Source organism: Strigops habroptila, chromosome 20 (genome assembly GCF_004027225.2).
Source record: "Strigops habroptila isolate Jane chromosome 20, bStrHab1.2.pri, whole genome shotgun sequence".
Lineage (NCBI taxonomy): Eukaryota > Metazoa > Chordata > Aves > Psittaciformes > Psittacidae > Strigops > Strigops habroptila.
This window is the reverse complement of record NC_044296.2, coordinates 3899903-3925168: the sequence shown is the minus strand read 5'-3', so window position 1 is coordinate 3925168 and position 25266 is coordinate 3899903. Positions and strand designations below refer to the sequence as shown.

General features: G+C 52.1%; 3 protein-coding genes across 3 annotated transcripts; 1 reads left to right on the top strand and 2 right to left on the bottom strand.

Moving 5' to 3' along the window:
• Positions 1–4003: 4003 nt before the first annotated feature.
• Positions 4004–18643, top strand: TMPRSS9 (transmembrane serine protease 9). The gene is made up of 18 exons (XM_030509655.1): positions 4004–4154; positions 5390–5517; positions 5971–6038; positions 6426–6604; positions 7729–7770; positions 9008–9179; positions 9414–9688; positions 9833–9969; positions 11116–11434; positions 11884–12055; positions 13214–13485; positions 14163–14299; positions 14815–15175; positions 15267–15383; positions 15981–16152; positions 16863–17128; positions 17620–17756; positions 18207–18643. The coding sequence occupies exons 1-18, from the start codon at positions 4031–4033 to the stop codon at positions 18366–18368; spliced, it is 3240 nt and encodes a 1079-aa protein (XP_030365515.1). The 5' UTR covers positions 4004–4030; the 3' UTR covers positions 18369–18643.
• A 1286-nt stretch (positions 18644–19929) lies between these two features.
• Positions 19930–21474, bottom strand: TIMM13 (translocase of inner mitochondrial membrane 13). Its single transcript, XM_030509609.1, has 3 exons — positions 21069–21474; positions 20747–20815; positions 19930–20663 (listed from the first exon to the last, which is right to left on the bottom strand). The coding sequence occupies exons 1-3, from the start codon at positions 21204–21206 to the stop codon at positions 20565–20567; spliced, it is 306 nt and encodes a 101-aa protein (XP_030365469.1). The 5' UTR covers positions 21207–21474; the 3' UTR covers positions 19930–20564.
• A 1599-nt stretch (positions 21475–23073) lies between these two features.
• On the bottom strand, positions 23074–24431 carry LOC115618264 (mitochondrial import inner membrane translocase subunit Tim13-like). The gene is given in 4 exon segments (XM_030509654.1): positions 23074–23761; positions 23764–23806; positions 23889–23957; positions 24211–24431. Coding segments are annotated over 4 exon segments (303 nt in total). The 5' UTR covers positions 24349–24431; the 3' UTR covers positions 23074–23708.
• Between the last annotated feature and the right edge of the window lie 835 nt (positions 24432–25266).

Below are 25266 nucleotides of genomic sequence, written 5' to 3'. Positions count from 1 at the left end.
GAGCAGCCTGGACTCTGCCATATGGAGACATTAGGGTTTTCTCACATTCATTTTATGTCAGTGAAGTTGACTTCTGAAGACATGGGTACCACTATTTCTTTCTCTGTGTCTTTCCTCTGCTCACCAGAGGAGAGTCTTGGCTCATGTCCTCATGGTGGAAGGCTGCTGCTGGGGGCTGGCAGACCAGGAACAGGAGAAGCCAGAGAAGAGCAGAAGGGCGCTGGGCGAAGCAGCATGAGACAGAGGTGTGAGCATTCCTGTTCTGAAGGGAGAGAGAATAAGCATGAAGAGTTAGAGAGGACTGGGAAGGTGGAAGGAAGGGCCTCAGAAGCTGAAAACATGAAGGGAAGGAAACAATAGAGGCAAAGAAAGAGAAATACCAAGTAGCGGAAAACAAGAGGCTGGATCTACCTCCTTGTCCCCTCATTGCTCCTGCTCATGATGTGCTCCTGACCTGCTCCATGAGTGCACGCAAGTGCTCACACACACACGTGCTACTTTCTTGTCCTCCTTGATGAGAGGAGTGGGTGTTAGTGACAGTTTGGCTAATTAGAAGAAGGATAAATGGGTATTTGTACCATTCGACTTAATATTTTGAGATGTCCCTGTCTGTACCAGTTGAGAAATAAAATAGATCTTCCCAGGAAATTCTATGGAATGACTCAAGGCTGCCCTGGAGCCAAAACCAGACTCCTGTCAAGAACACAAACCCTGAACTGCCAAGAAGCAGAAGAGCAGAGATGGTGCCCATCTCCCAGGAATCTCAGAGGATCCTTAGGGACAGCTGGAGATGGTGATTTTCACAGGACAGTTCTTCTTGACATTTTCTGTAGCACATGCCTCCTCTGCTAAAGTGGAGCACTGAGAAGAAACCCCACTAAAATAGGACTGGAAGGACTCTCTTAGATCACTGTTCTCCCCAGTATCAGGGACATCATATTTTATAGCCACTCACAATTTATAATCTGACAAAAATACATAAATGTGCTTTTTCTTGTCAACATTCCTACTGGAAACTCATGCTTCTCTGTCAATACTCTCCTAACAACAAAATTTACTTTTCACTCATCTGGTTTTATGCAATGGTGTTTTTCAATGGCTATAGCTCCGGGCATCTTTTCTCCATGATGTATTTAGAGATGGCCCTTATCTTCTTTTACTAGAAAAATTCCAATCTCTATTTTGCTCTTGCAAGGTGGGCTTTCCATTTACACTGCTCACACCAAAGGAAAATAAACTTTTCTTATGCTAAAAGGGAGAGCAAAGAAGACAGGTTTGGATTGGTTTGGGAAATAGAAGGCTTCAGTGTCTCTAAATATGCTGGTTTTTTCCAGTTAAAATATCAGTGCAATCAGTAATATAGACTTCTTTCTAGGGTCCCAAGTACCTTTTATTGTAATATGACTTTTTATATGCAGCCAAGATCAGTTCAGTGTCTAACTTGTACTGTCAAAATAACACCCAGCCTTAGCTAGTTTTGGCTGTGATGTTAATTCTTTCTCAGATGTTGTTGTCCCACCTTTAAAGTCCATTGGTAGTAAGACCACTGTTCCACTGGTCAGCATATCTGGATTAGATTTTTGAGCTTCCATGTTCAGCATACCACAAGGGAGCCAGTGACTCCAAAACCTATTGTAAGTGTGGAGGAGGAATCACTCATCTGTATGTATTCAGGTCACAAGGACCACTGGAAAAGAATGTTTCGTACCTGTCTCCTCTTAGACAGAGCTGAGCTGTCAAATGGAGATAGATACTGTTAACAAAACCGAGGCGCCCAAAGCGCCTATCTCTGCCAGGCTCAGTTACAGCTGGAAAAGAATATTTGGAGGTCTGTTAGAAAAAAAAGAGGCATCTTGGACAGACTGTCCCTTCCTCCCCCTTTTCTCTCTGTCTGTTGCCTCACAAAGAAGTGACCTTTTAAAATCTCTTATCTAGAAGCTTCAGTTTAAAGAGCTGCTGACGCCTCTTGGAAAACACTGAAAAGCTCTTCTGAAACAGTTCCGCTGCTTCCTGCGTCCTGGGTCCCTTTCTTCCCTCTTTCTCTTTCATGGCTTGATGCATTTACATTAGAAAAGGTTGTTCCTCCACAGCTTCCCTATTTGCTGAAGTCAGAGCCTGATTTATAGCATTGGCCATTGCAGCCCAACCACTTGGCATCTTCTGAAGTGGACAGCATAGAAGTGACTAGACGAGATGTCCCTCAGCAGGAAGAATCTGGGACTGAGGAAGGAGAAGCTGAGTGTGGTTAATGCTCTTGAAACTGTCAGTATCTCAGCAGAGTGAGTCTGAGAGATGAATTGGCCACACCAAGACTCTTCTAGTGTGACCTGTAAGTCTGAAGCTTCCCAGCTGGAGGTTGAGTCTTCAAAAAACTCAATCTAAAGCTGAGGAACTTTGGACCTTTGGCCAAGAAGTTTGAAGCTCCATGTATTTCAACTCTGACCAAACAAACTGTCTTAGACAGACTTTTGTGTGCCAGTCCGAAGGGAAGGGTTGTGTATCTTCTTCCTACCTGTGAGGCAGAAATATTAATCCAGTAGTTTAATACCTTTTAGGGCCATAGGAAATCAGTGCCCTTTCTTGTCTCATTTGGCTTCTTGCAAAAACTAACATGACTGAAGTATGGCTGATGGAATGACTGTGGATACAGCAGGATATCCCAGCCTCTTTCATTCCTATCAATAGCCAGTTGATGACATGCAAAAGGCGGCCAACCACGGGCTCACTTTACTAACAAGCGTGCAGACAGAAAACCAAGGTAAGTGCCCTATTTTTGGCACTTTCGAGATCCAGAGGAGTACTGGATCCTGTCCGAGCACCCTCAGTACATGAAAAGCACTGACATGCTGAAACAAGTATAGCAGAGGCCATTCAGCTGATCTCAGGGAGCAGGAAAGATCACGTGAAGGGACTTTGATTCCTGTGCAGGTTGTTTGTACCACTTGGAGCAAAATACTGGAAGCAGCAGTGCCAGTGCTGACCACAGGGGAGGAGAAACTGCTCGTCAGGATAGTAGCAGAGCTGTAATTCAAGCACATATTGATTGCTCCATATAACTATGCAGTGGGAGCTCTCTGCTACACACTGTGGTATACGTGACATATACCATGGGAATATAAGCAGCCTAGTGTCAGGATTTCAGTAGCCAAGTTGGAATGGTCCAGTAGAAACAGCCAAGGATTCTAGAGGTTTTCCATACCAACTGCCTTTGGTACGTTTACTAGCCAGAGTCCAGACAGGTCTCTCTCCATAGCTCTCTATTCAGACTACAGTTTCATATTTAAGGATGTGACTACAGTCCGGTCATGTTATTTGAGGCCTACAAGATTACTCCAAGATGAATGTTGTAATTTCCAATTTAACTGTTCCACCTACTACTGCAGCTCCATGACTCCTGAGCAGCAGCAAAACATCTGCTAATTACACTAGTTGGTTTTAGGATCTTTGCTAGGGATGATGTCTGAGGCAAAAAGAGCAAGACGATGCCAAGCCCAGCCCATACTCACCCCTTGCTATGAGCTGGAGTACCAGTTCACCCAGCATCGTAGGCAATAGGACCTTGAAACCCTGCTGCTAAAGCAAGCCTGCGGGACTGCCTGCTGAAGAGCAGGTACCATGTGCTGTCCTGGTTGGACCCCAGTGCAGGGTCTGTGATGCCAGGACACTGGTTCAGCACTCACCCAGAGTTTGTGTCACCAGAAGTGCCTGTGCAAAGCACAGAGATGGAGGCATCGGGCTGGTTTGTACTCACAATGTACATGGTCATGCTCAGTGGTGGCCTCCTAGGAAGAAAGGAAGGGGAGAGGCCACCATGGTTGATGTATTCATGTCCTACAACCTGAATGTATTAGTAAAATCTCCTGACTGCAGCCTGAGGGGATGCAGTGTGCATTCATCCTTTGACTTCTTTTGCTAATGCGCTGGTTGGAGCTCCTGGGGTAACCATGGCTGTCACATTTCATCCCGGACTTGTCCTTTTCCTTCTCTTCTTTTTAATCACAGGGGCCATTTGTAGAGCTGCTCAGAAAGCATGGACCAGATAAAGCCAGAGCTGGGCACCCAAAGAAGGGGACTGAGGGCCGGCTGCTGGAAGGGAACCATCGCTGCTGCCATGGTGGGCAGCATCACAGCCCTGTACCTGGGGATCCTGCTGGGTGAGTGTGAAGCCACATACATTCTTCCAGTTTATATGCTCCAAAACACAGCTCACAGTCCTCATAGCAAGATCCTCAAAAGCCTTCTAAATGCAGTCAACTCTCCACACAGACACACAAACTGCACTTTATCTTTACTGTTGCATGACACATATGCTCTATACTTCTGCTTTACTAACCTGAACTCCTCCTATGACAAGATGACACACTTACTTAGTGGATGAGGGAAAAGCTGTGGATGTTTTCTACCTAGACTTTAGTTTGACACCATTTCCCACAGCATATTTGAAAGGAGGTATTTAAAAGATGTGTAGATGTGGTGCTTGGGGACATGGGTTAGTGGTGGACTTGGCAGTGCTGGGTTAACAGTTTGACTCAGTGATCTTAAAGATCTTATCCAAGCTAAATCATCCTATGATTCTATCCTCTAATCTCTCCCTGTGACTCCCAAATTTCCTGTCACTGAACCTCACTGCCCCAGCCATCTCCTGTCACAACCTCTTGCAACCACTGACTATTGCATGCTTTACTGTCCCACTTCAGAGCATGACCACCTCCTTGCCTCTTTCACCTCCCTCTTTCTGCCTCTGGTGCCCCATGGCCAGATGCCACCTCAGGCCAGCACCCTGGTGTGGACCCCAGCCTTACACGATTGACAGCTCTACCATACAGTGCCACTTTCTAAGCTGACTTCTGTACCCAGCATGACTTTCCCCAGCCCGTTCCTGCAAGGATGGGGCCAATCTGGTGTTGCACTGCCAGGTTGTATCCATCAATTCAGGAACCTTTTTGTAGAATCATAGTATCATGGAATGGTTTAGGTTGGAAAGGACCATACAGTTCATCCAGCTCCAACCCCCTGCCGTGGGCAGGGACACTTCCAGTAGAGCAGGTTGCTCCAAGCCCCTGTGTCCAACCTGGCCTTGAACACTGCCATGGATGGGGCATAAACTTTTCTCTCAGGCTTGAAAAAAATCCACCATTTTCAAGCTCAAACAAGTTCTTTGCCAGGTTCTCCTGTTGCCCATGTGCAGGGTAGCCCAGCACAGCCATGGGGCACCCCCAAGGCAGCCAGGGGTGGTCAGGGACAGTCAAGCTACTCAAAGTGGGGGGGTCTAAAGGACATGATGAGACCCCTGCTCCAAAGCAGACAGTGAGGAAAGCTGGGTCTAGCCATGGCCCCAAACCTCCACATGTCCTTTGTGCCTCTGACAGACACCTTCCCTCTCTGGCAGCCTGTCATCCCACAGGAGAGACCAGCTTTGAGCACACAGTGGAGCTGGGAGGAATCACGTTCAATAGCAGCTTACAGACGGAGAACTCGGACTACTACAGGGTGCTGACGCCTGCTCTTGAGAGGCTGGTGAGTTCATCTGGGCTTGCCAGGAGAAGACTTGGGAAGGACTGTGGTGGTTCCCCAGGGTCCAGCTCGACTGTCCTCATCCAGCAGAATCGGGATGCCAAGGGCGGGAGGAGAACAGGGATTTCTTAGCCATCAGCAGGGTATACCCGGGGCTGAGCTGTGCTTTGAGAGGCCCTGTCAGGACCCTAAGAGACATCTACAGAGCGGGAAATGTGTGCTCAAGTCTGTTCCTTGCAAAAGAAAGGTGGTAGGAAGGCAAAAAGGAAAGATGTGCTGCCTTGTGCCCCGAGCCAGGGAAAAGGGTTACATGTGAGCTAGACACAGGTACTCCTGCTGCCTGCAGAGACAAGAGAAGATGCTTCAGCTCCCTGAAAAATCCCAGGCATCATCCAGTCCCATCTCCCAGGGGTCTTCTGCCCAGTAAATATGTGACCATCGTTCTTTGCTTTGCAGTTTCTGTCCAGTTTCCAGGACTCCCAGTTGGACTGGATGTGCACTGGTTGCACCATTCTGGGTTACAGGTGAGTGGAGGCAGCTCTCTCTGCAGACTGTCAGCGCATGTTCCAGCTCATTCTGACAAGCTCCACCACAAAGGTGAGCTCACATCCGTGTTCTTGTCCAAAACTAGTACAAATTAAAACTGGTTCTTGGGCAAGGCTGGGTTTTCCAGGATCACACTGATGTGCTGGGTTCTTTCACTTGGAAATGCAGTCAGACAGGCAGAGGAAAACAGCTTTGTTCAACCAAAGCTGAAATTTGGGCCAAAGCAAACATTGCAAATGACCATTTCAACATGGAGAAACTCACATCTTAAATTATTAAGAATCAGTTTTACTTCCCTCGAGTTCCCTGCAGGAGCCTGTCCCTTGTACTGACCATGGAGCCAACATTCCCATTGATTCTTCCAGCAGGAACGGAAACTCAAGCGTGATCGTCCGTTTCCGCCTCCGCTTTGCTCCCCAGGATTCCCATCCCCTGAGCTCTACCATGGAGGAGGAAGCTCTCCGGCATGGGCTGGCGGCTGCCCTGCACGAGCAGGGGCTCTCCCTGGATGCCTATGGGACTATATCCTCAGCTTCTCTTACAGGTATGACCTCCCAGGACTGCCAGGCGCCAGAGCAAGGTGCTAGCACCAAAGGTCACACTAGCAGAACCACAAACCATGTCTCGGACACTCAAACTGCCTCCGGGCTTTAGCTCTGGATGTCCAGTTGAGGCTTTCTGCCCAGCAGCAATGTTAGAAATGGAGGCACCCAAGCAATACAGCAAAAGGTGCTCTGCCTGTCTCCCAAGTGCTGCCAGCTTCACAAGACAGCAGCAGAAACATGCCTAGATCTTGATAGTTGCTCAATAGAGGTTTGTGGGGAGTCCCTAGGTCCCCTTCCAACACAAATGTGGTCCTGTCAGAACAACTTTGGGGGCCTGCAGCAACCACAGAGCCTTAAGCATAAATTGCAGCTTCTTTGGCTTTTCTTGCAGCACCTGGAAACAGCCTGAGGGATAAAAGATGAAGCTTCAGGAGGTTAATTGCTGGGTTGTCTGTACCTACAAGTGTGCAGCAGCCCATAGGCAGTCCTTGGAGTTGTAGCAATAATTCCTGCTTAGGTAGATGTTTCTCATATTTGAGTTATTCTCTGGAACCACCTGAATGGAAATTCTCCTTTCCTTCAGTGACTGGAGTTTACGTGGCCATAGGACTCCAGGTCCAGCAGACTTAAACAAACATGTGCCTGGAAAACATGAAGCTGTGGGTTCCTCTGCACTCCCTGCAATAAGAGAGTGGATCCCTCACTGGATCTTTGGGAGCCTTGTGCAGCCCAAATGGAGGGTGAGGAGATAGCCCCCACCTTAGGCATCATCCCTGCACAGCTTCAGCTTTGGAGCTTGCTCCTGGGAGACAGCTCCCTTGGAGCTCTTGGGAATTTCTCCCTGAACCTGGGATAATCCCAAAGCCTTTAGGGCTGCAGAGAGCTGCTTCTGTGCCCATGGTGGAGAAAACTGGAGAAGGGAACTGGGCCAGGAGCTCACCGCTGGCTGTGGGGCAGGGAAAGCGACTGCCAGGCAGGAGGAAAAGATGAAGCAAAGCCTCTTCCAGCCCTGGCCTGGGAGCAGCAGAGTCCACAAGAACACACAGCTCCTGAGCCCCCCAACTGGGATACCCTCACTGAGCCCCATTCCTCACTGAGCCCCATTCCTTCCACTTTGTCGCAGGTCCCAGTGAGGTTTCTCCCCGCAGACCTGGACTGAAATCAGGTAAGAGGCAGGCAGCAGGAAAAGCCATTGCCCCAGTTCTTTGGCTGGGCTGTGCAGCCTGAGCTCCAGCCTCCTCCTCACCAGTGGCCTGGCTGCAGGTACAACAGGTATTTGTGCCCCATCCTGTTCAGCCTGGAGAAGAGAAGATTCCTTAAGGGGAGACCTTAGAGCAGCTCCAGTGCCCAAAGGGGCCAACAAGAAACCTGGAGAGGGGCTTTGGACAAGGGCCTGTAGGGATAGGACAAGGGGGAATGGTTTTAACCTGCCGAAGGGGAGATTGAGATGAGCTCTGAGGCAGAAGCTCTTCCCTGTGAGGGCGCTGAGGCGCTGGCACAGGGTGCCCAGAGAAGCTGTGGCTGCCCCATCCCTGGCAGTGTTCAAGGCCAGGTTGGACACAGGGGCTTGGAGCAACCTGCTCTAGTGGAAGGTGTCCCTGCCCGTGGCAGGGGGTTGGAACTGGATCAGCTTTAAGGTCCCTTCCAACCCAACCTAGTCTGGGATTCTGAGATTCTATGGTTGTGCACAACCAAGGACTGCCATGATCAGCAGGTAGGGCTTGGGCAGATGCCTCACACTTCAGCCCTGCCCTGTCCCTGCTCAGACTTACTGGTTTGAGAGACCAAAAGTCTCCTCATTTGTCTTCTGCTAGGAGTACTCATACCTGCCCACGGCAGGGGGTTGGAGCTGGATGAACTGTAAGGTCCTTTCCAACCCAAACCATCCTATGATTCTATGATCTTGTCCATAACCTGGTGGTCCAGGGCTTGTGGCACTGAAGAGAGCCAAGGACTCAGCACAACTTGTCAGGCCAAAAGTAGATGTCTGCATCAGGATGAGGGCAACTATGCCTTAGAAACACCTTGGTCCCCCCACTAATTGCAAAGGGTCATGACAAGGCCCGCTTTCCTGGTGGGGTGGCATACTGGGCAAGCACCACATGCCCACGAGCTGCTGGGAGCAGGTCACAAGGCAGTGGCTGAGCTTGTGAAACAAGATGTTTCTCTCCAGAATTTCTTGCTTTAGAAGAGTTTCAGGGAGGATGCTGTGATGGGCCAATGCTTTGCAGCACCCTTTTCCAAGCCTGCAGGTTAAAGTCTGCCCTGTGACATCCCTGGCACTGTCCATGTGCTGGGAGCATGCCCGAAACCGAAGCTGTTTTTCCCACTTGGTCCTGAGAGCGCTTTGCTGGGTGCAGCCGGCAGGATCCCAAGGCACTGGCTCTCTTCCTCCCTTGCAGACTGTGGGAGCCGTCCTGCCATGCAGACTGCCAGCAGGATAGTCGGGGGCTCAGAGGCATCCAGAGGGGAGTTCCCATGGCAAGTCAGCCTGCGAGAGAACAATGAGCACTTCTGTGGAGCTGCAATCCTCACGGAGAAGTGGCTGGTGTCTGCTGCCCACTGCTTTACTGAGTAAGCTCCAGCCACGCAGCTTCCCCATCCCATTCCCAAAAGCTGCTGTATCTTCCAGCTTAAGCTCCTGCTGCACCACCGTGCCTGGTTTCCTTCCCCTACTAGGTGAAGCCATGGGGAGCTTCTGTCCCAGAGGGGATGGTGGGATGGGCAGGAGGCAGCACCACTTGCACCAGGTCTGCAGGACAGTGCTGTGGCCACAGACTCAAGTGGTCCTGGCTGTCTCTCTTACAGGTTTCAGGACCCAGCCATGTGGGCAGCTTACACGGGGACCACGTCGCTCAGAGGCTCGGACAGTGGCGCAGTGAAGATGGGCATCGCACGGATCATCCCACACCCCTCCTATAACACCGACACGGCCGACTATGATGTGGCCGTGCTGGAGCTGAAGAGACCCGTGAGCTTCACTAAGTACATCCAGCCTGTGTGCCTGCCTGATGCTGGGCACCACTTCCCCACCAGCAAGAAGTGCCTTATCTCTGGCTGGGGCTACCTCAAGGAGGATTTCTGTAAGCAAAGTGTGGCAGTCAGTGGAGGAGGCTGGTGGGGTGGGAGCAGTGCAAGAGGCACCAGGGAAGGGGGCTCGGGTCATGCTGGAGGGCTGTGACGTGGTCCCCCTGCCCTGAGCTCATGGTCGCATCTTTCTCATTTAGTAGTGAAGCCTGAATACCTGCAGAAAGCAACAGTGGAGCTGCTGGACCAGACACTGTGCTCCAGCCTCTACAGCCATGTCCTCACAGACAGGATGCTGTGTGCTGGCTACCTGGAGGGGAAAATAGACTCCTGCCAGGTAAGCTTTGCCCAGGGAAGCCAGAGACCCCACAAGAGTCTTTTCCCTCCCAGTATGCACCAAGTAGCACTTCAAGGAGCAGGATCTGACACCATGGTCATGATTCCCTCCAAAAGGTTTGAGGCCATGCCTTGGACCCTAGTCCCAAGGGACTGCAGAAGGCAAAAATGAGGATATGTTCTCTAGTGCCTAGAGAAGGGCACTGCTGTTTAAGGGGCTCTTTTGGGTATTTAACCACTTTGCTTCCTAACCTGCAATGAGGGTTGACACTACCAATGTACCCGGCAAGTCCTCAGGTCAAAATCCAGATGGCAAAGGGCAGCAATAGAAATTAAACCATACACAGCAGTATTTTGGGGAACAACTTGGTGTTTTCCCTAGTTAGCCTTTATCTAGCTTGGAATTGCAAGTGGTCCGATGGAGAAAATCCTGCCTTTCACAGCGTGTGGGGAAAGGAGGACTGTGATTTCCACGGCTGTCCCCATGGTTTGGTAGGGCGCTCCAAACCTGCAGCCACCAGCTGAGCAAAACTGCGCTTCTCTATTGGTGACCCTTCACATTTCTGCACCAAATGCAGCACAACACCAGGGAAGGGGCTAAGAATGGAAGATACAAGGTTGGATGATGAATGTGACCCATTTGGTTATTCATTACTCACCTAGAGCAATCCAACCACCAAAAGGCACTGCCAGCTTCACAGACACTACATGTCCTACATCAGACACTCATATGGTCCCATCATATCAAAGAATTGACCAGGGAATGGTAGGGCAAATCAAGAAAACCTCATGCAAAGATTAGCATGGTCTCCCTGCGTTGTGTATCATGCAACAAGCACCAATCATATGGCTGTTTAGGGGCTGCTGGGCTTAACCTTTAAGAAAGGTTAAACCAATAGAAGTAGCTACCCTAGATTTTTTGGAGGGCGTCCTTGTGTTCTGGCATATCAAGGGCACAAGGCTACTGCTTAATAGCCAAAGACCAGCACAGGAGATGCTTCACCATCAGTAGGTTGGAGGAAATAAGCACAGATGAGCTGGGACACAGAGGGACAGAAAGACCCTGGGCAACAGAGGTGTGTTGAGGGTGGCCAGGGCAAGTGCAGAGCATTCTCAGGAAGAGCTCACCATCTGGCTTCTCTTGCAGGGTGACTCTGGTGGGCCCCTGGTTTGCCAAGAACCATCTGGCAAGTTTTTCCTGGCGGGAATCGTGAGTTGGGGCATTGGATGTGCTGAAGCCAGGCGGCCCGGGGTTTACACACGTGTTACCAAACTCAGAGACTGGATCTTGGATGCTATTTCTGAGTTCCCCACCTCCATAGCCCGTACCGTCCCTCTAATACACTCCAGCACTAACAGTAACGTAGTCAACTCCGAAGAGCTCAACTCCACCACCAGCGGAGCAATCCCCACCACTTCACCAGCCCCAGCTGCCAGCAAGCCAGTGACTGCACACAGACCACAAGGTATGAGCACCCACTGAGGGGCAGGTACAGGTCGAAATGTCAGGTTTGTTCTTCTGCTGAGCTGAGTTCTTCCCTGTGAGGGTGCTGAGGCGCTGGCACAGGGTGCCCAGAGAAGCTGTGGCTGCCCCATCCCTGGCAGTGTTCAAGGCCAGGTTAGACACAGGGGCTTGGAGCAACCTGCTCTAGTGGAAGGTGTCCCTGCCCGTGGCAGGGGGTTGGAACTGGATCAGCTTTAAGGTCCCTTCCAACCCAACCTAGTCTGGGATTCTGTGATTCTATGGTTGTGCACAACCAAGGACTGCCATGATCAGCAGGTAGGGCTTGGGCAGATGCCTCACACTTCAGCCCTGCCCTGTCCCTGCTCAGACTTACTGGTTTGAGAGACCAAAAGTCTCCTCATTTGTCTTCTGCTAGGAGTACTCATACCTCATCCTTTGGCTTTTGTTCAGAGTGTGGACAGCGACCCGGGTTCTCTAAACCCATCAAGATTGTTGGAGGAACAGATGCTTCCAGAGGAGAGATCCCCTGGCAAGTCAGCCTGAAAGAAGACTCGAGGCATTTCTGTGGAGCCACCATAATAGGGGACCGGTGGCTGCTGTCAGCAGCTCACTGCTTCAATGAGTAAGAGTCCATCCCTGCACTGCTGCCCCAGCTCGCCTGCCCATGGCCATGGAGCCAAACCCACCACTGTGACACTGGGGAAAAACGAGAACACACATTGGACATGAATATTTGTAATAGCTAGAGATTCATAGGAAAAGGGGTTTTGTGGGGAGGCTGGGATGAGGCAGAGAAAGGTTAAAGTAGCCTGGGCAGGGAGCAAGAACGACACCTCTGATGGGTGTAAAGGTGCCACAAGAACAAGAGAGTTTCCTCAAGAAATAGAACCTTACAAATTGGCTGTTATATATGGAATAGAGACATGTGGTCAGCTGTTAAGGGGAAGATGGTCAGTTCAATCCTGCACAGCAAAAGCCTAAGCCCAAATTGATAACCTAGATAAAGAAATGTGTAGCAAGAGCATAATGCTTGTCTGAAGGCAGAAAAGGTGGGGGACAAGCTATGAAGCGTTTCAAGATGACCTTATGCTTTAAATAGCCTGGCAATAAAGCAGCAAGTGAAGTGCAAGGTTGGCGAGTGTGAAGTGAGGCACATAACAGAAAAGCAGTGCTTTCTGTCTGCAGGTGATTATGGGTCTCCATCAGCTTTACCATTCAGAACAGGAGGTCAGAAATACCGTGGATATTGCCATGGGAACAGCAATTCTGTGGGCAGTGGCAATTAGAGAGCAAGGGAATGCTAGAAATTGTTAAGAGAAACAACTGAGGGTACCAGTATATTGCTGGCAATCCAGCACATACCCACTTCTCAAACATTTCATGCGGCACTGGAATAACATTGTGAAAAGGCTAACGCAAGACACAAGGATGAGCTGGGTGTGGAAGAGCATCCGTAACAAGAATGACAAAGTAGACCAGTCTAGACTTGGGAAAGGAGACAACTGGGAACTTGTGACAGGGACCATACAATTCCGAAAGGTACAAAGTGTTTGGGGAATATTTAGTGTTTCCTGCTCTTCAGGAGCCATCCGACATGTGTCACTGCTGGGAGCAGCACTTTGGGCCTGACTTAGCAGGGCTGTTCTTCTGTGTGCTGAGCTCTGCTTTGCCAAGTAAGGTCTCAAACACTGATCATTAGAAGCTGTCTGCAATTGAAATGTCAGAATTCCTGCTGGGCACACGTGTGTGAGTTTGCATGTTTAGAGTTCTGTATTTGCAGGACAAATCCAGAAGAGATCGAAGCCTACGTGGGAACAACATCGCTCAATGGAACAGATGGGAGCGCAGTGAAAGTCAACGTAACAAGAGTGATCCAACATCCCTTCTTCAGCCCTATTATTCTGGACTTTGATGTGGCTGTCCTTGAGCTGGCAAGACCTCTTGTCTTCAACAAACACATCCAGCCCGTGTGCCTCCCGCTTGCTGCGCAGAAGTTCGCTGTTGGCCAGCAGTGTGTCATTTCTGGGTGGGGTAGCCTCCAAGAAGGGAATGGTGAGCAGTGATCCATCACCAGCCGACTTGCTTTGGAGCAGCAGCAAAGCCTGTGCAACCCAGAGTCCATACAGGACAGGGGACAGTAACAGGGACAGTCAGGAACTGGCAGAAACACAAGAATAAGGGCATACAGAGCACTACCTTAATCCACAGTTATTTAGGAGCCACCAGCAAAGAAAATAGAGAGAGCAGCTTGGCAGGAACTAGGAGAAACCTGCTGGGCTCCTCTCGGCAGTTCTCCCATGTTAAGCAAGAGTGGGGCACTGCCTCAGGGCCCTGCTGTAGCTCTAGCAGGACAGTATGTCCTCAGCAACCACACTCAGTTGCAAAGATGCTCCAAGCAACTAGAAAAAGCAAAGATCCCATTGCAGGCAGGAGGCCTGAGGTCGCACGTGTGCTACCAAAGAAGCCCAACACTCCCTCCAACAGTTAACCAGGAGCCCACAAGCTGTCAAGACAATAGAAACTTGCTTCCAGTGTGCAGGATCCTTTGCACGGGTATGAAACTGCAACCTGGGAAGCCAGGAGCTTCAGGGCTGCTGAGAGCTCATGTAGGACTCAACCTCTCTGTGGGATTAGAGGCTGTTTTCCTCAAATATGGGTTGGGTCAGTCTAAAAGCCATTAGTTCCCACTTCCCTCTGCTCCACTCACTAATCCTGTGGTTTTCACGCAGCCACCAAGCCTGAGATCCTGCAGAAAGCCTCTGTGGGCATCATAGACCAGAAAACCTGTGACTTCCTCTACAACTTCTCCCTCACTGACCGAATGATCTGTGCTGGCTTCTTGGAGGGGAAGATAGACTCATGCCAGGTAAGAGTCTGGGATTTCTCTACTCTTCCATGGTTGGTCCCAGAAAGCTGGGCTAACTCCCAGCCTCAGCACATCCTTGGGAAATACTTACTCAGCCGCTGTAATCCACATGCCCCTTAGCTCAAAACCCCCAGCCCATGGCCTTGGAGCTTTAGAAAAGTAAATAAAGCCCCATCAAGCTGACCATGACTTAAAACAACATCTCACTGCTCCGTGTCTGGACGAAGCAGATCTCCTGTGGCAGCGAGGCAGTGGTAGTTGGTGGTGGCTGTCCTTCACTTGCGGAAAGGTGCTGTCAGGAGCTATTAATGACAAATGTCACTTGTATTTGTCCAGCCACTGATCCTAGTTCCAGCCTCTGCACACTCATGTCTCGCACACACGCTGCAGACAGACCTGCAGGGCTAGAGAAAAAAGAGTTATCTAAGTCCTCCCAGTGTGGCTGAGAGGCAGCTCCATGTTAGACCTGTCTTGGGGAGATCAGACTGAGCAGCGTTGCCTTGCTTCTTCCTCAGGGAGATTCAGGTGGACCCTTGGCCTGTGAGGTGACCCCAGGAACGTTTTATCTGGCTGGCATCGTGAGCTGGGGAATTGGTTGTGCCCAGGCTATGAAACCCGGTGTGTACTCCAGAATTACCAAACTCCAAGACTGGATCCTGGATACCATCTCGCAGTTGCCCAGTCCTGGCACAAGCACCCCTTCCAGTTCAGCCATGGCTGGAACTTCTCCTGCAGCCATTCTCACCCGCCAGCCCAGCACAACATCTGCAAGTCCAGTCAAAAGAACCACCCTGGGGATGAAGACAACCACAACCATGAAAGAAACCTCCCCAGCTCTGGAAACCAGTGAGCCTGCCAAGCCCACCCAAACCCCAGGTAAAACTGACAGAGTCATTGACATGTTGGGAGGAGACCTCCAGCCCCAGCACAGAGGGTACTGAGCAGGCCATGGGTTATTGCCTTTCAGTGGTTCCTTGTACCAGCCTCACCTTCAAGTGTTCCAGCAAGGTCTGTATTGGAAAAGAAAACCCTGAATGTGATGGCATTGTGGACTGCAGCAACGGCTTCGATGAGCGCAACTGCGGTGAGTACCACAACTGCTGCCCAGCCTTGTTTTACACTGCCCAACTCCCCACTGCAACCCACCAACTTCACAGGGACTGTCTTGGGCCCCATGTTTTATGCTGGGTACCTGCACCAGCCCCGTCTGGGTCTGCCAAAGCCTATAAGAAGATGAAGCTGAATGAGCAGAGTTCAAATTTTCTGCTAGAAAATGTGACGTCTTCTCCTCTGCTAGAAACATCAGACCCATTTCCCAGCGCTCAGGCCTTCCAGCCAGTAAGACTGCTCATACAAGCTGGCAAGACAGCTCTGCACAATGTGGCAGTGCAGAAGATGTCTTGTCATCCCCAGGACTGTTCCTTGGACTGTACGTTCCTTGCTGTGTGACAGCTCAGCCAGTCCATCCAAATGTCCCCTCCTCACACACCACACCACTGGAAGGTGTGATCTGTGATAACAAGTTCCCAAACCCTACCATGTCTGCCAAGCCTTCCCTTAGATGGGTGCCCTATGGATGTCTCCCCTGAACACTGCCCCATGGCATGGGGTATGGAAGGAGGGTAGATATCCCATTCACTTATGGCTATTTAAAACCATAGCACCTCTTCCTCTGTCCCAGATTGTGGCTTAACAACTGTTCTGGCCTTCAGCAAGATCGTGGGTGGCAGCACTGCGGCTCGAGGAGAATGGCCCTGGCAAGTCAGCCTCTGGCTTCGGCGGAAGGAGCACAAGTGTGGGGCTGTCCTCATTGCCGACCGGTGGCTGCTCTCTGCAGCTCACTGCTTTGATATGTAAGTCAAAGATGGGCCGGTGAAGCCAACTGGCTCTTGGCCTCACTCCCATAAACCCACCTGCCCTTCCCCTTCCTTGCATCCAGCACCATGGCTGCGGAGCTGTGCCCCACTGGAAGCACACACTGCCTATTGCAGATGTGCCTCTATGGGTAAGGGTGAAGAGGAATGAATCATAAAACCACAGACTGGTTTTTGTTGGAAGGGACCTTAAAGCTCATCCAGTTCCAACCCCCTGCCACGGGCAGGGACACCTTCCACTAGAGCAGGTTGCTCCAAGCCCCTGTGTCCAACCTGGCCTTGAACACTGCCAGGGATGGGGCAGCCACAGCTTCTCTGGGCACCCTGTGCCAGCGCCTCAGCACCCTCACAGGGAAGAGCTTCTGCCTCAGAGCTCATCTCAGTCTCCCCTCTGGCAGGTTAAAGCCATTCCCCTTGGCCTGTCCCTACAGGCAAAAGTCCCTCTCCAGATTTCTTGTTGGCCACCTTTAGATATTGGAAGACTGTTATAAAGTCTCTCCTGAGTCTTCTCCAGGCAGAACAAACCCATGAATGAGTGAAGCAAAGCCTGGGTGTGTCCACAGTGTGATGGAGGCAGAGGTCCTGTCCTCACAAGATGTGGGCATAGTGCAGCCCAGCCCCACAAGTGGAGGAACACCCCTCCTTGTGAGGCCATGCTCCTAACAGCCAGATTTGCTGTCTTTCTGCAGTTACAGTGACCCCAAAATGTGGGTGGCCTTTCTAGGAACACCCCTCCTGAGTGGCGTTGATGGCAAAATGGAGAAAATATTCCGTATCTACAAGCACCCTTTTTACAACGTCTACAGCCTGGACTACGACGTGGCCCTGCTGGAGCTGAGCACACCCGTCAAGTTCAGCAGCACCATCAAACCTATATGTCTCCCAGACAATTCACACGTCTTCCATGAAGGAGCCAGATGCTTCATCACAGGCTGGGGCTCCACAAAAGAAGGAGGTACTTGGCTGAGAAGGTTCCCTCACATCCATGCTAAGTGTCACCTACCCTGTGAGCCCAAACATCTCGATTCCCACTCCAGTGTCCCAAGCATTCCCCCATCAAGGGATACCAACCTGGGCAAAGCCTGGTGTCACCCCAATTTCCTCCCCATGTGCCATGCATTGTACTCCTTCATCTGGTTACACCTCTGCCCTCTTGCAGCCTTCCCAAGCTTTCTACATGTGAGCCACAATGCTCCCCATCCCTGTAGCAGCTGCTCCTGCAGTACAAAAACCACCCTGATACCATTTCTATCTGGTCAATGAGCTGCCTGACAAACTACACACCAAAGGGACCTTCCAGTGCTTGCTCTGCTGGGAAGAATGAGGCCTGATTCTCCTTCCCTGTTAGGTCTTTCCCCTTGGCAAGCAAGCACGGCTGCAGAGCCCCCTCTCCATGTACTTCTCACATGCTCTGCACCAAGCTAACAGCTACACTTGTCTCCTCAGGTCTCATGTCAAAGCATCTGCAAAAAGCAGCAGTGAACATGATTGGAGACCAGGCCTGCAAAAAGTTCTACCCGGTGCAGATCAGCAGCAGGATGGTGTGTGCCGGCTTCCCGCAGGGCACCGTCGACAGTTGTTCGGTGAGTGTGAGAACAGCAAACGCTGTGGCTGGGACAGAGCAAAGTCCCCCCAGCTGTATTCCCTCAGGAGAGCCTTGCCCTGCCTCCCCTCGCTCAGCGCTCTGTCCATCCATCTCCACTGGCAGTTGCAATTACCCAAGCCCCTCGTTCTGCTTGTCCCACCAACCTGTGACAGGTCAGGGAAACAGGCAGAGAGGTAATGCCAAACAAGAGACCACAGGGATACCATGAACCCCATTTCATGACCCTCTTGTGCCTCTCAACAGTCTTCCATGTTCCAGAACCCTAACCTCATGGACATCACTGAGGAGTCCAGCTTGGAAGCAGGCTCTGGGGAGGTGGGGAACAGGACAGCAAATGTTCCTAATGCCCCAGGAAGGAGTAACACCTCAGATGGGGATGGCTGGGCTGCTGCTTTGGCTTGATACAGGTCCCTTTTCCTTTCTGCAGGGCGATGCAGGCGGGCCCCTGGCTTGTAAAGAACCCTCAGGGAAGTGGTTTCTAGCAGGAATCACAAGCTGGGGCTATGGCTGTGCCAGGCCATACTTCCCTGGTGTCTACACCAAAGTCACAGCTGTCCAGGGCTGGATTGCGCAGAACCTCAAGCTCTGAAGCTGCGTTTCACCGCTCAGGGAAGAAGACAAATGAGAAGAGTCATTGTCAGATGATGCACTAACCCCTCAGCTATTGTGCATTTGTCTTGTTGTTGCAAAGGAGTGATGATGGCCTGCACTGTTATCAAGCAAATGCCAATGCTGTGTGACCCACAGCAACTGTGACACCAGGGCATTTCATAATGTGATTTGCATAGAAAGGTACAATTCTAGACATTTTCTATAAATAAATGAGGCCTGTCCATCTTAAGAGCTGGCCAAATATCCTGTGCATTAAAATGTCGCCTTTCTAGTGGGAGGGGTGACTGAAATATAATCCCAGGCTGGTTTGGGTTGGAAGGGACCTTAAAGCTCATCCAGTCCCAACCCCTGCCACGGGCAGGGACACCTTCCACTAGAGCAGGTTGCTCCAAGCCCCTGTGTCCAACCTGGCCTTGAACACTGCCAGGGATGGGGCAGCCACAGCTTCTCTGGGCACCCTGTGCCAGCGCCTCAGCACCCTCACAGGGAAGAGCTTCTGCCTCAGAGCTCATCTCAATCTCCCCTCTGGCAGGTTAAAGCCGTTCCCCTTGTCCTGTCCCTACAGGCCCTTGTCCAAAGCCCCTCTCAACCTTTCTTGTAGGCCCCATTTAGGTCCTGGAAAGCTTCTACATCTCCTTACAGCTTTTACATCTCCTCATAGATCCAACCACCAAAATTGAACAGCAGCTAGTATTCCAAACCTCTTCCTAATCTTTGGCACTTAAACTCTGCACCTAGGTATAGCAAGAGGTTTCTTCTTTCTCAACTCAGCTGGCACTGAGATCCACCACTTTCCCAGCTGGAACATTAGCAAAGTGGCAAACCTGGCTTCCAGGCAAAGCTTAGCTCAAGATGGGTTCAGATCCACAGCTGGAACACTGTGGGATGCTCTTATCAATGAAATAGGACTGCTGTACAGCCAGTACCACAAAACTCATACAGCCAGAAAGAAAAGTAAAAAGGCCTCTAAGCAAACCTGGCTGGAAAGCACTTTATTTTCAAGTAGTCATTCTACCCACACTGGATGGGAAACTCCAGTTCAGTTTCAATTAATCCAAATACCCAGTTATCTCCTAATAGTTCACCTTGTGTGAGAACACTTTGGTACCTTCATAGAAGCCACCAACCATACTGGGAGAGTAAATTAGATCAGGTTCTCCTATATCCCTTTGAACGTCCTAGCAAGCAAGGAGATGTTACCCCTCCAGTGTGTCTCCCTGCCCCAGCAAACAGTGAAGTGTTTTATAAAACACAACAGAGCTTCAGATGAAGGGATTTCAAAAATCTCACTCCACGGGCATGGGCACCTTTTTCTCCAACACTTTCCTCTTCCAGCTGCTGTGCACACTGCTGACCACACAGCATAAATCGGCCTTTCCAGGAGAGGTTTGTGAGCCAAGAACAAACTAGGGCTCAGCTCCAAAGCAGACCCACATCCTCTGTTGCAGAAGTGCTTCTCCTTCAAAAAACTGGTGCCCAAGAGGCAGGCTCCAAGATGGAACATTCTGTGCCGGAGCCAAACCAGAGGTTACAGAATATCACAGCCACACAATATGTTTTATTCTATAATGAACTCAACCCAAATTATTTCCCAACCCTTTCCAACCCCAGCTGTGCTTGCACAAGTATCGGCAAGGCTGTGCTGCAAACCTGCAAGAGCACCCCTGCTCCCCAACACATTGCTTGAGCTGAGTCAAAGCCTACGAACCCAAAAGTGAGCCCCCCCAAACAGCTATAAAAATACAAGGGAAGAAAGAGCCAAGTGTGGCAGCTGATGGGAAGGGCCTGGGTAACTGTGTGGTGGCTGAGTCCATGCTTGCTTCCTGGGCAAGGGGACTGTGTTGCTGGCTTGGTGCTCCTTGTCCACAGAACGCTCCTCGCCTCTCGCAGCCCTTCCAGCAGGGATTTATCAGCTGATCCATGGTCAGTCTGGACCGTTGGAGAGGGCATGAACCAAACCAAGCAGCTCGCAGTGGCTCTCGAGGCTGGAAAATTCCCTCGCTCCTGAGGCTGGTTGCTAATAAAAGCCAATGGATGCAAAAGGTTCAGCGAGGGTTTATTGCTCTGCCATGGCAGGGGCTGGAAAGGCAGCAGGCTTTCACCCCCAACCACCTGGACTGGCCGCTCATCCCTTGCCCACATGGTCCTTCCCTGCTCCAGGAGCCGGAGTGCTTCACATGTTGGCTCTCTCCCGCTGCAGCCGAGAGTTGTAGGCTCGGGAAACCGTGTTCCAGGCGTCCATGTACCGGTCCATGCACATGGCGATGCACTTCTGCGGGACACGGAGCTCTCAGCGGCTGCCCCGGGGTCCGGCCCCGCGGCTCCCGCTTCCCTCCTACCCGCGACCGCGCTCACCTGCTCCGAGTTGTCCAGCGCTCCGCCGGGCTTCCCGATGCACTTCCGAAAGCACTTGTCCGTCATGCGCTGCGGAGACAGGCCGTGAAGGACCGGGAGAGAGCCCGGGGCTGGGACAAGGGCCGGGAGAAGAACCGGGAGAGGAGCCGCGGGCCCCGGCCGCGCCCAGCCGGATCGCGCCGGCAGCAACGACCGCGTTCTCCCTTCTCGCATTGCCGAGGGGCAGCGCCACGGCCGGACTCCCCCACCCCGAGCCTCAGGGGATCCCCTCCCTGCCCGGCACAGAGCAGGACCGGCACTGGGGCAGCCCCCCCCTCCTAACCTGCAAGAGCTCCTGAGCGTTGGCCACGGCGATTTGCACCTTCACCTGCTCCATGATGAGCCCCGGGTCCAGCTTCCCCCCGCCGCCAGCCCCGGAGCTGAAGTCGGAGCCGAAGTCGGAGCCGAAGCCGCTCTCCATGCCGCTGGCTCAGCGCGGGCCGCACGCTGCCGGCGAAATGGCGGCTCGGCGGGACTACGGCTCCCGCCCTGCACCGCGCTTTCTTCAGCGGTCCCGGTGTCCCTCCGCGGAGCCGGAGCCGTGTCCAGCGCGGGTGAAGCGGCTCCGGAGGAGCTTTGGTGTCGGCGTCGGCGGCGAAGTGCTGGGGGTGGAAACGCGATGGTGGGACCGGGAAGGTTTCGGGGAGCTTAAACCATCACACGCTTAAAGCCTGCGCTAATTCCACAATGCTGTGGGACTTGGTAGAAGCAAATCAGAGTCAACGCCGTCACAGAGCTGCTTTCAAGAGTAAATGTGATGTGCAGAAAGGAGATCGCTATGTGTGGTGATGAACTGTGCGGTACCACAGGGCTAAAGCCAGAACTGCTCTCATCTTCGGTACCTGGAGCCCACACTCAGAGGATTGGAAAGCGTATTGTCCATTCCTACACCTTGCAGAATTACCAGCAGCTAGAGATAAAGGTGGGGTAGTGCTTATAGTACAATTGTATGAGTACAGACTAATGAAATTAGTGGACTGGAAACAAACCGAGGCTACCAATGAACACGGCAGCTCACAGCAGTGCTGCTGTCCATTTCCCAGTTCATAGACTGGTTTGGGTTGGAAGGGAGCTTAAAGCTCCTCCAGCTCCAACCCCTGCCATGGGCAGGGACACCTTCCACTAGAGCAGGTTGCTCCAAGCCCCTGTGTCCAACCTGGCCTTGAACACTGCCAGGGATGGGGCAGCCACAGCTTCTCTGGGCACCCTGTGCCAGCGCCTCAGCACCCTCACAGGGAAGAGCTTCTGCCTCAGAGCTCATCTCAATCTCCCCTCTGGCAGGTTAAAGCCGTTCCCCTTGTCCTGTCCCTACAGGCCCTTGTCCAAAGCCCCTCTCAACCTTTCTTGTAGGCCCCATTTAGGTCCTGGAAAGCTTCTACATCTCCTTACAGCTTTTACATCTCCTCATAGATCCAACCACCAAAATTGAACAGCAGCTAGTATTCCAAACCTCTTCCTAATCTTTGGCACTTAAACTCTGCACCTAGGTATAGCAAGAGGTTTCTTCTTTCTCAACTCAGCTGGCACTGAGATCCACCACTTTCCCAGCTGGAACATTAGCAAAGTGGCAAACCTGGCTTCCAGGCAAAGCTTAGCTCAAGATGGGTTCAGATCCACAGCTGGAACACTGTGGGATGCTCTTATCAATGAAATAGGACTGCTGTACAGCCAGTACCACAAAACTCATACAGCCAGAAAGAAAAGTAAAAAGGCCTCTAAGCAAACCTGGCTGGAAAGCACTTTATTTTCAAGTAGTCATTCTACCCACACTGGATGGGAAACTCCAGTTCAGTTTCAATTAATCCAAATACCCAGTTATCTCCTAATAGTTCACCTTGTGTGAGAACACTTTGGTACCTTCATAGAAGCCACCAACCATACTGGGAGAGTAAATTAGATCAGGTTCTCCTATATCCCTTTGAACGTCCTAGCAAGCAAGGAGATGTTACCCCTCCAGTGTGTCTCCCTGCCCCAGCAAACAGTGAAGTGTTTTATAAAACACAACAGAGCTTCAGATGAAGGGATTTCAAAAATCTCACTCCACGGGCATGGGCACCTTTTTTCTCCAACACTTTCCTCTTCCAGCTGCTGTGCACACTGCTGACCACACAGCATAAATCGGCCTTTCCAGGAGAGGTTTGTGAGCCAAGAACAAACTAGGGCTCAGCTCCAAAGCAGACCCACATCCTCTGTTGCAGAAGTGCTTCTCCTTCAAAAAACTGGTGCCCAAGAGGCAGGCTCCAAGATGGAACATTCTGTGCCGGAGCCAAACCAGAGGTTACAGAATATCACAGCCACACAATATGTTTTATTCTATAATGAACTCAACCCAAATTATTTCCCAACCCTTTCCAACCCCAGCTGTGCTTGCACAAGTATCGGCAAGGCTGTGCTGCAAACCTGCAAGAGCACCCCTGCTCCCCAACACATTGCTTGAGCTGAGTCAAAGCCTACGAACCCAAAAGTGAGCCCCCCCAAACAGCTATAAAAATACAAGGGAAGAAAGAGCCAAGTGTGGCAGCTGATGGGAAGGGCCTGGGTAACTGTGTGGTGGCTGAGTCCATGCTTGCTTCCTGGGCAAGGGGACTGTGTTGCTGGCTTGGTGCTCCTTGTCCACAGAACGCTCCTCGCCTCTCGCAGCCCTTCCAGCAGGGATTTATCAGCTGATCCATGGTCAGTCTGGACCGTTGGAGAGGGCATGAACCAAACCAAGCAGCTCGCAGTGGCTCTCGAGGCTGGAAAATTCCCTCGCTCCTGAGGCTGGTTGCTAATAAAAGCCAATGGATGCAAAAGGTTCAGCGAGGGTTTATTGCTCTGCCATGGCAGGGGCTGGAAAGGCAGCAGGCTTTCACCCCCAACCACCTGGACTGGCCGCTCATCCCTTGCCCACATGGTCCTTCCCTGCTCCAGGAGCCGGAGTGCTTCACATGTTGGCTCTCTCCCGCTGCAGCCGAGAGTTGTAGGCTCGGGAAACGTGTTCCAGGCGTCCATGTACCGGTCCATGCACATGGCGATGCACTTCTGCGGGACACGGAGCTCTCAGCGGCTGCCCCGGGGTCCGGCCCCGCGGCTCCCGCTTCCTCCTACCCGCGACCGCGCTCACCTGCTCCGAGTTGTCCAGCGCTCCGCCGGGCTTCCCGATGCACTTCCGAAAGCACTTGTCCGTCATGCGCTGCGGAGACAGGCCGTGAAGGACCGGGAGAGAGCCCGGGGCTGGGACAAGGGCCGGGAGAAGAACCGGGAGAGGAGCCGCGGGCCCCGGCCGCGCCCAGCCGGATCGCGCCGGCAGCAACGACCGCGTTCTCCCTTCTCGCATTGCCGAGGGGCAGCGCCACGGCCGGACTCCCCCACCCCGAGCCTCAGGGGATCCCCTCCCTGCCCGGCACAGAGCAGGACCGGCACTGGGGCAGCCCCCCCCTCCTAACCTGCAAGAGCTCCTGAGCGTTGGCCACGGCGATTTGCACCTTCACCTGCTCCATGATGAGCCCCGGGTCCAGCTTCCCCCCGCCGCCAGCCCCGGAGCTGAAGTCGGAGCCGAAGTCGGAGCCGAAGCCGCTCTCCATGCCGCTGGCTCAGCGCGGGCCGCACGCTGCCGGCGAAATGGCGGCTCGGCGGGACTACGGCTCCCGCCCTGCACCGCGCTTTCTTCAGCGGTCCCGGTGTCCCTCCGCGGAGCCGGAGCCGTGTCCAGCGCGGGTGAAGCGGCTCCGGAGGAGCTTTGGTGTCGGCGTCGGCGGCGAAGTGCTGGGGGTGGAAACGCGATGGTGGGACCGGGAAGGTTTCGGGGAGCTTAAACCATCACACGCTTAAAGCCTGCGCTAATTCCACAATGCTGTGGGACTTGGTAGAAGCAAATCAGAGTCAACGCCGTCACAGAGCTGCTTTCAAGAGTAAATGTGATGTGCAGAAAGGAGATCGCTATGTGTGGTGATGAACTGTGCGGTACCACAGGGCTAAAGCCAGAACTGCTCTCATCTTCGGTACCTGGAGCCCACACTCAGAGGATTGGAAAGCGTATTGTCCATTCCTACACCTTGCAGAATTACCAGCAGCTAGAGATAAAGGTGGGGTAGTGCTTATAGTACAATTGTATGAGTACAGACTAATGAAATTAGTGGACTGGAAACAAACCGAGGCTACCAATGAACACGGCAGCTCACAGCAGTGCTGCTGTCCATTTCCCAGTTCATAGACTGGTTTGGGTTGGAAGGGACCTTAAAGCTCCTCCAGCTCCAACCCCTGCCATGGGCAGGGACACCTTCCACTAGAGCAGGTCGCTCCAAGCCCCTGTGTCCAACCTGGCCTTGAACACTGCCAGGGATGGGGCAGCCACAGCTTCTCTGGGCACCCTGTGCCAGCGCCTCAGCACCCTCACAGGGAAGAGCTTCTGCCTCAGAGCTCATCTCAATCTCCCCTCTGGCAGGTTAAAGCCATTCCCCTTGGCCTGTCCCTACAGGCCCTTGTCCAAAGCCCCTCTCCAG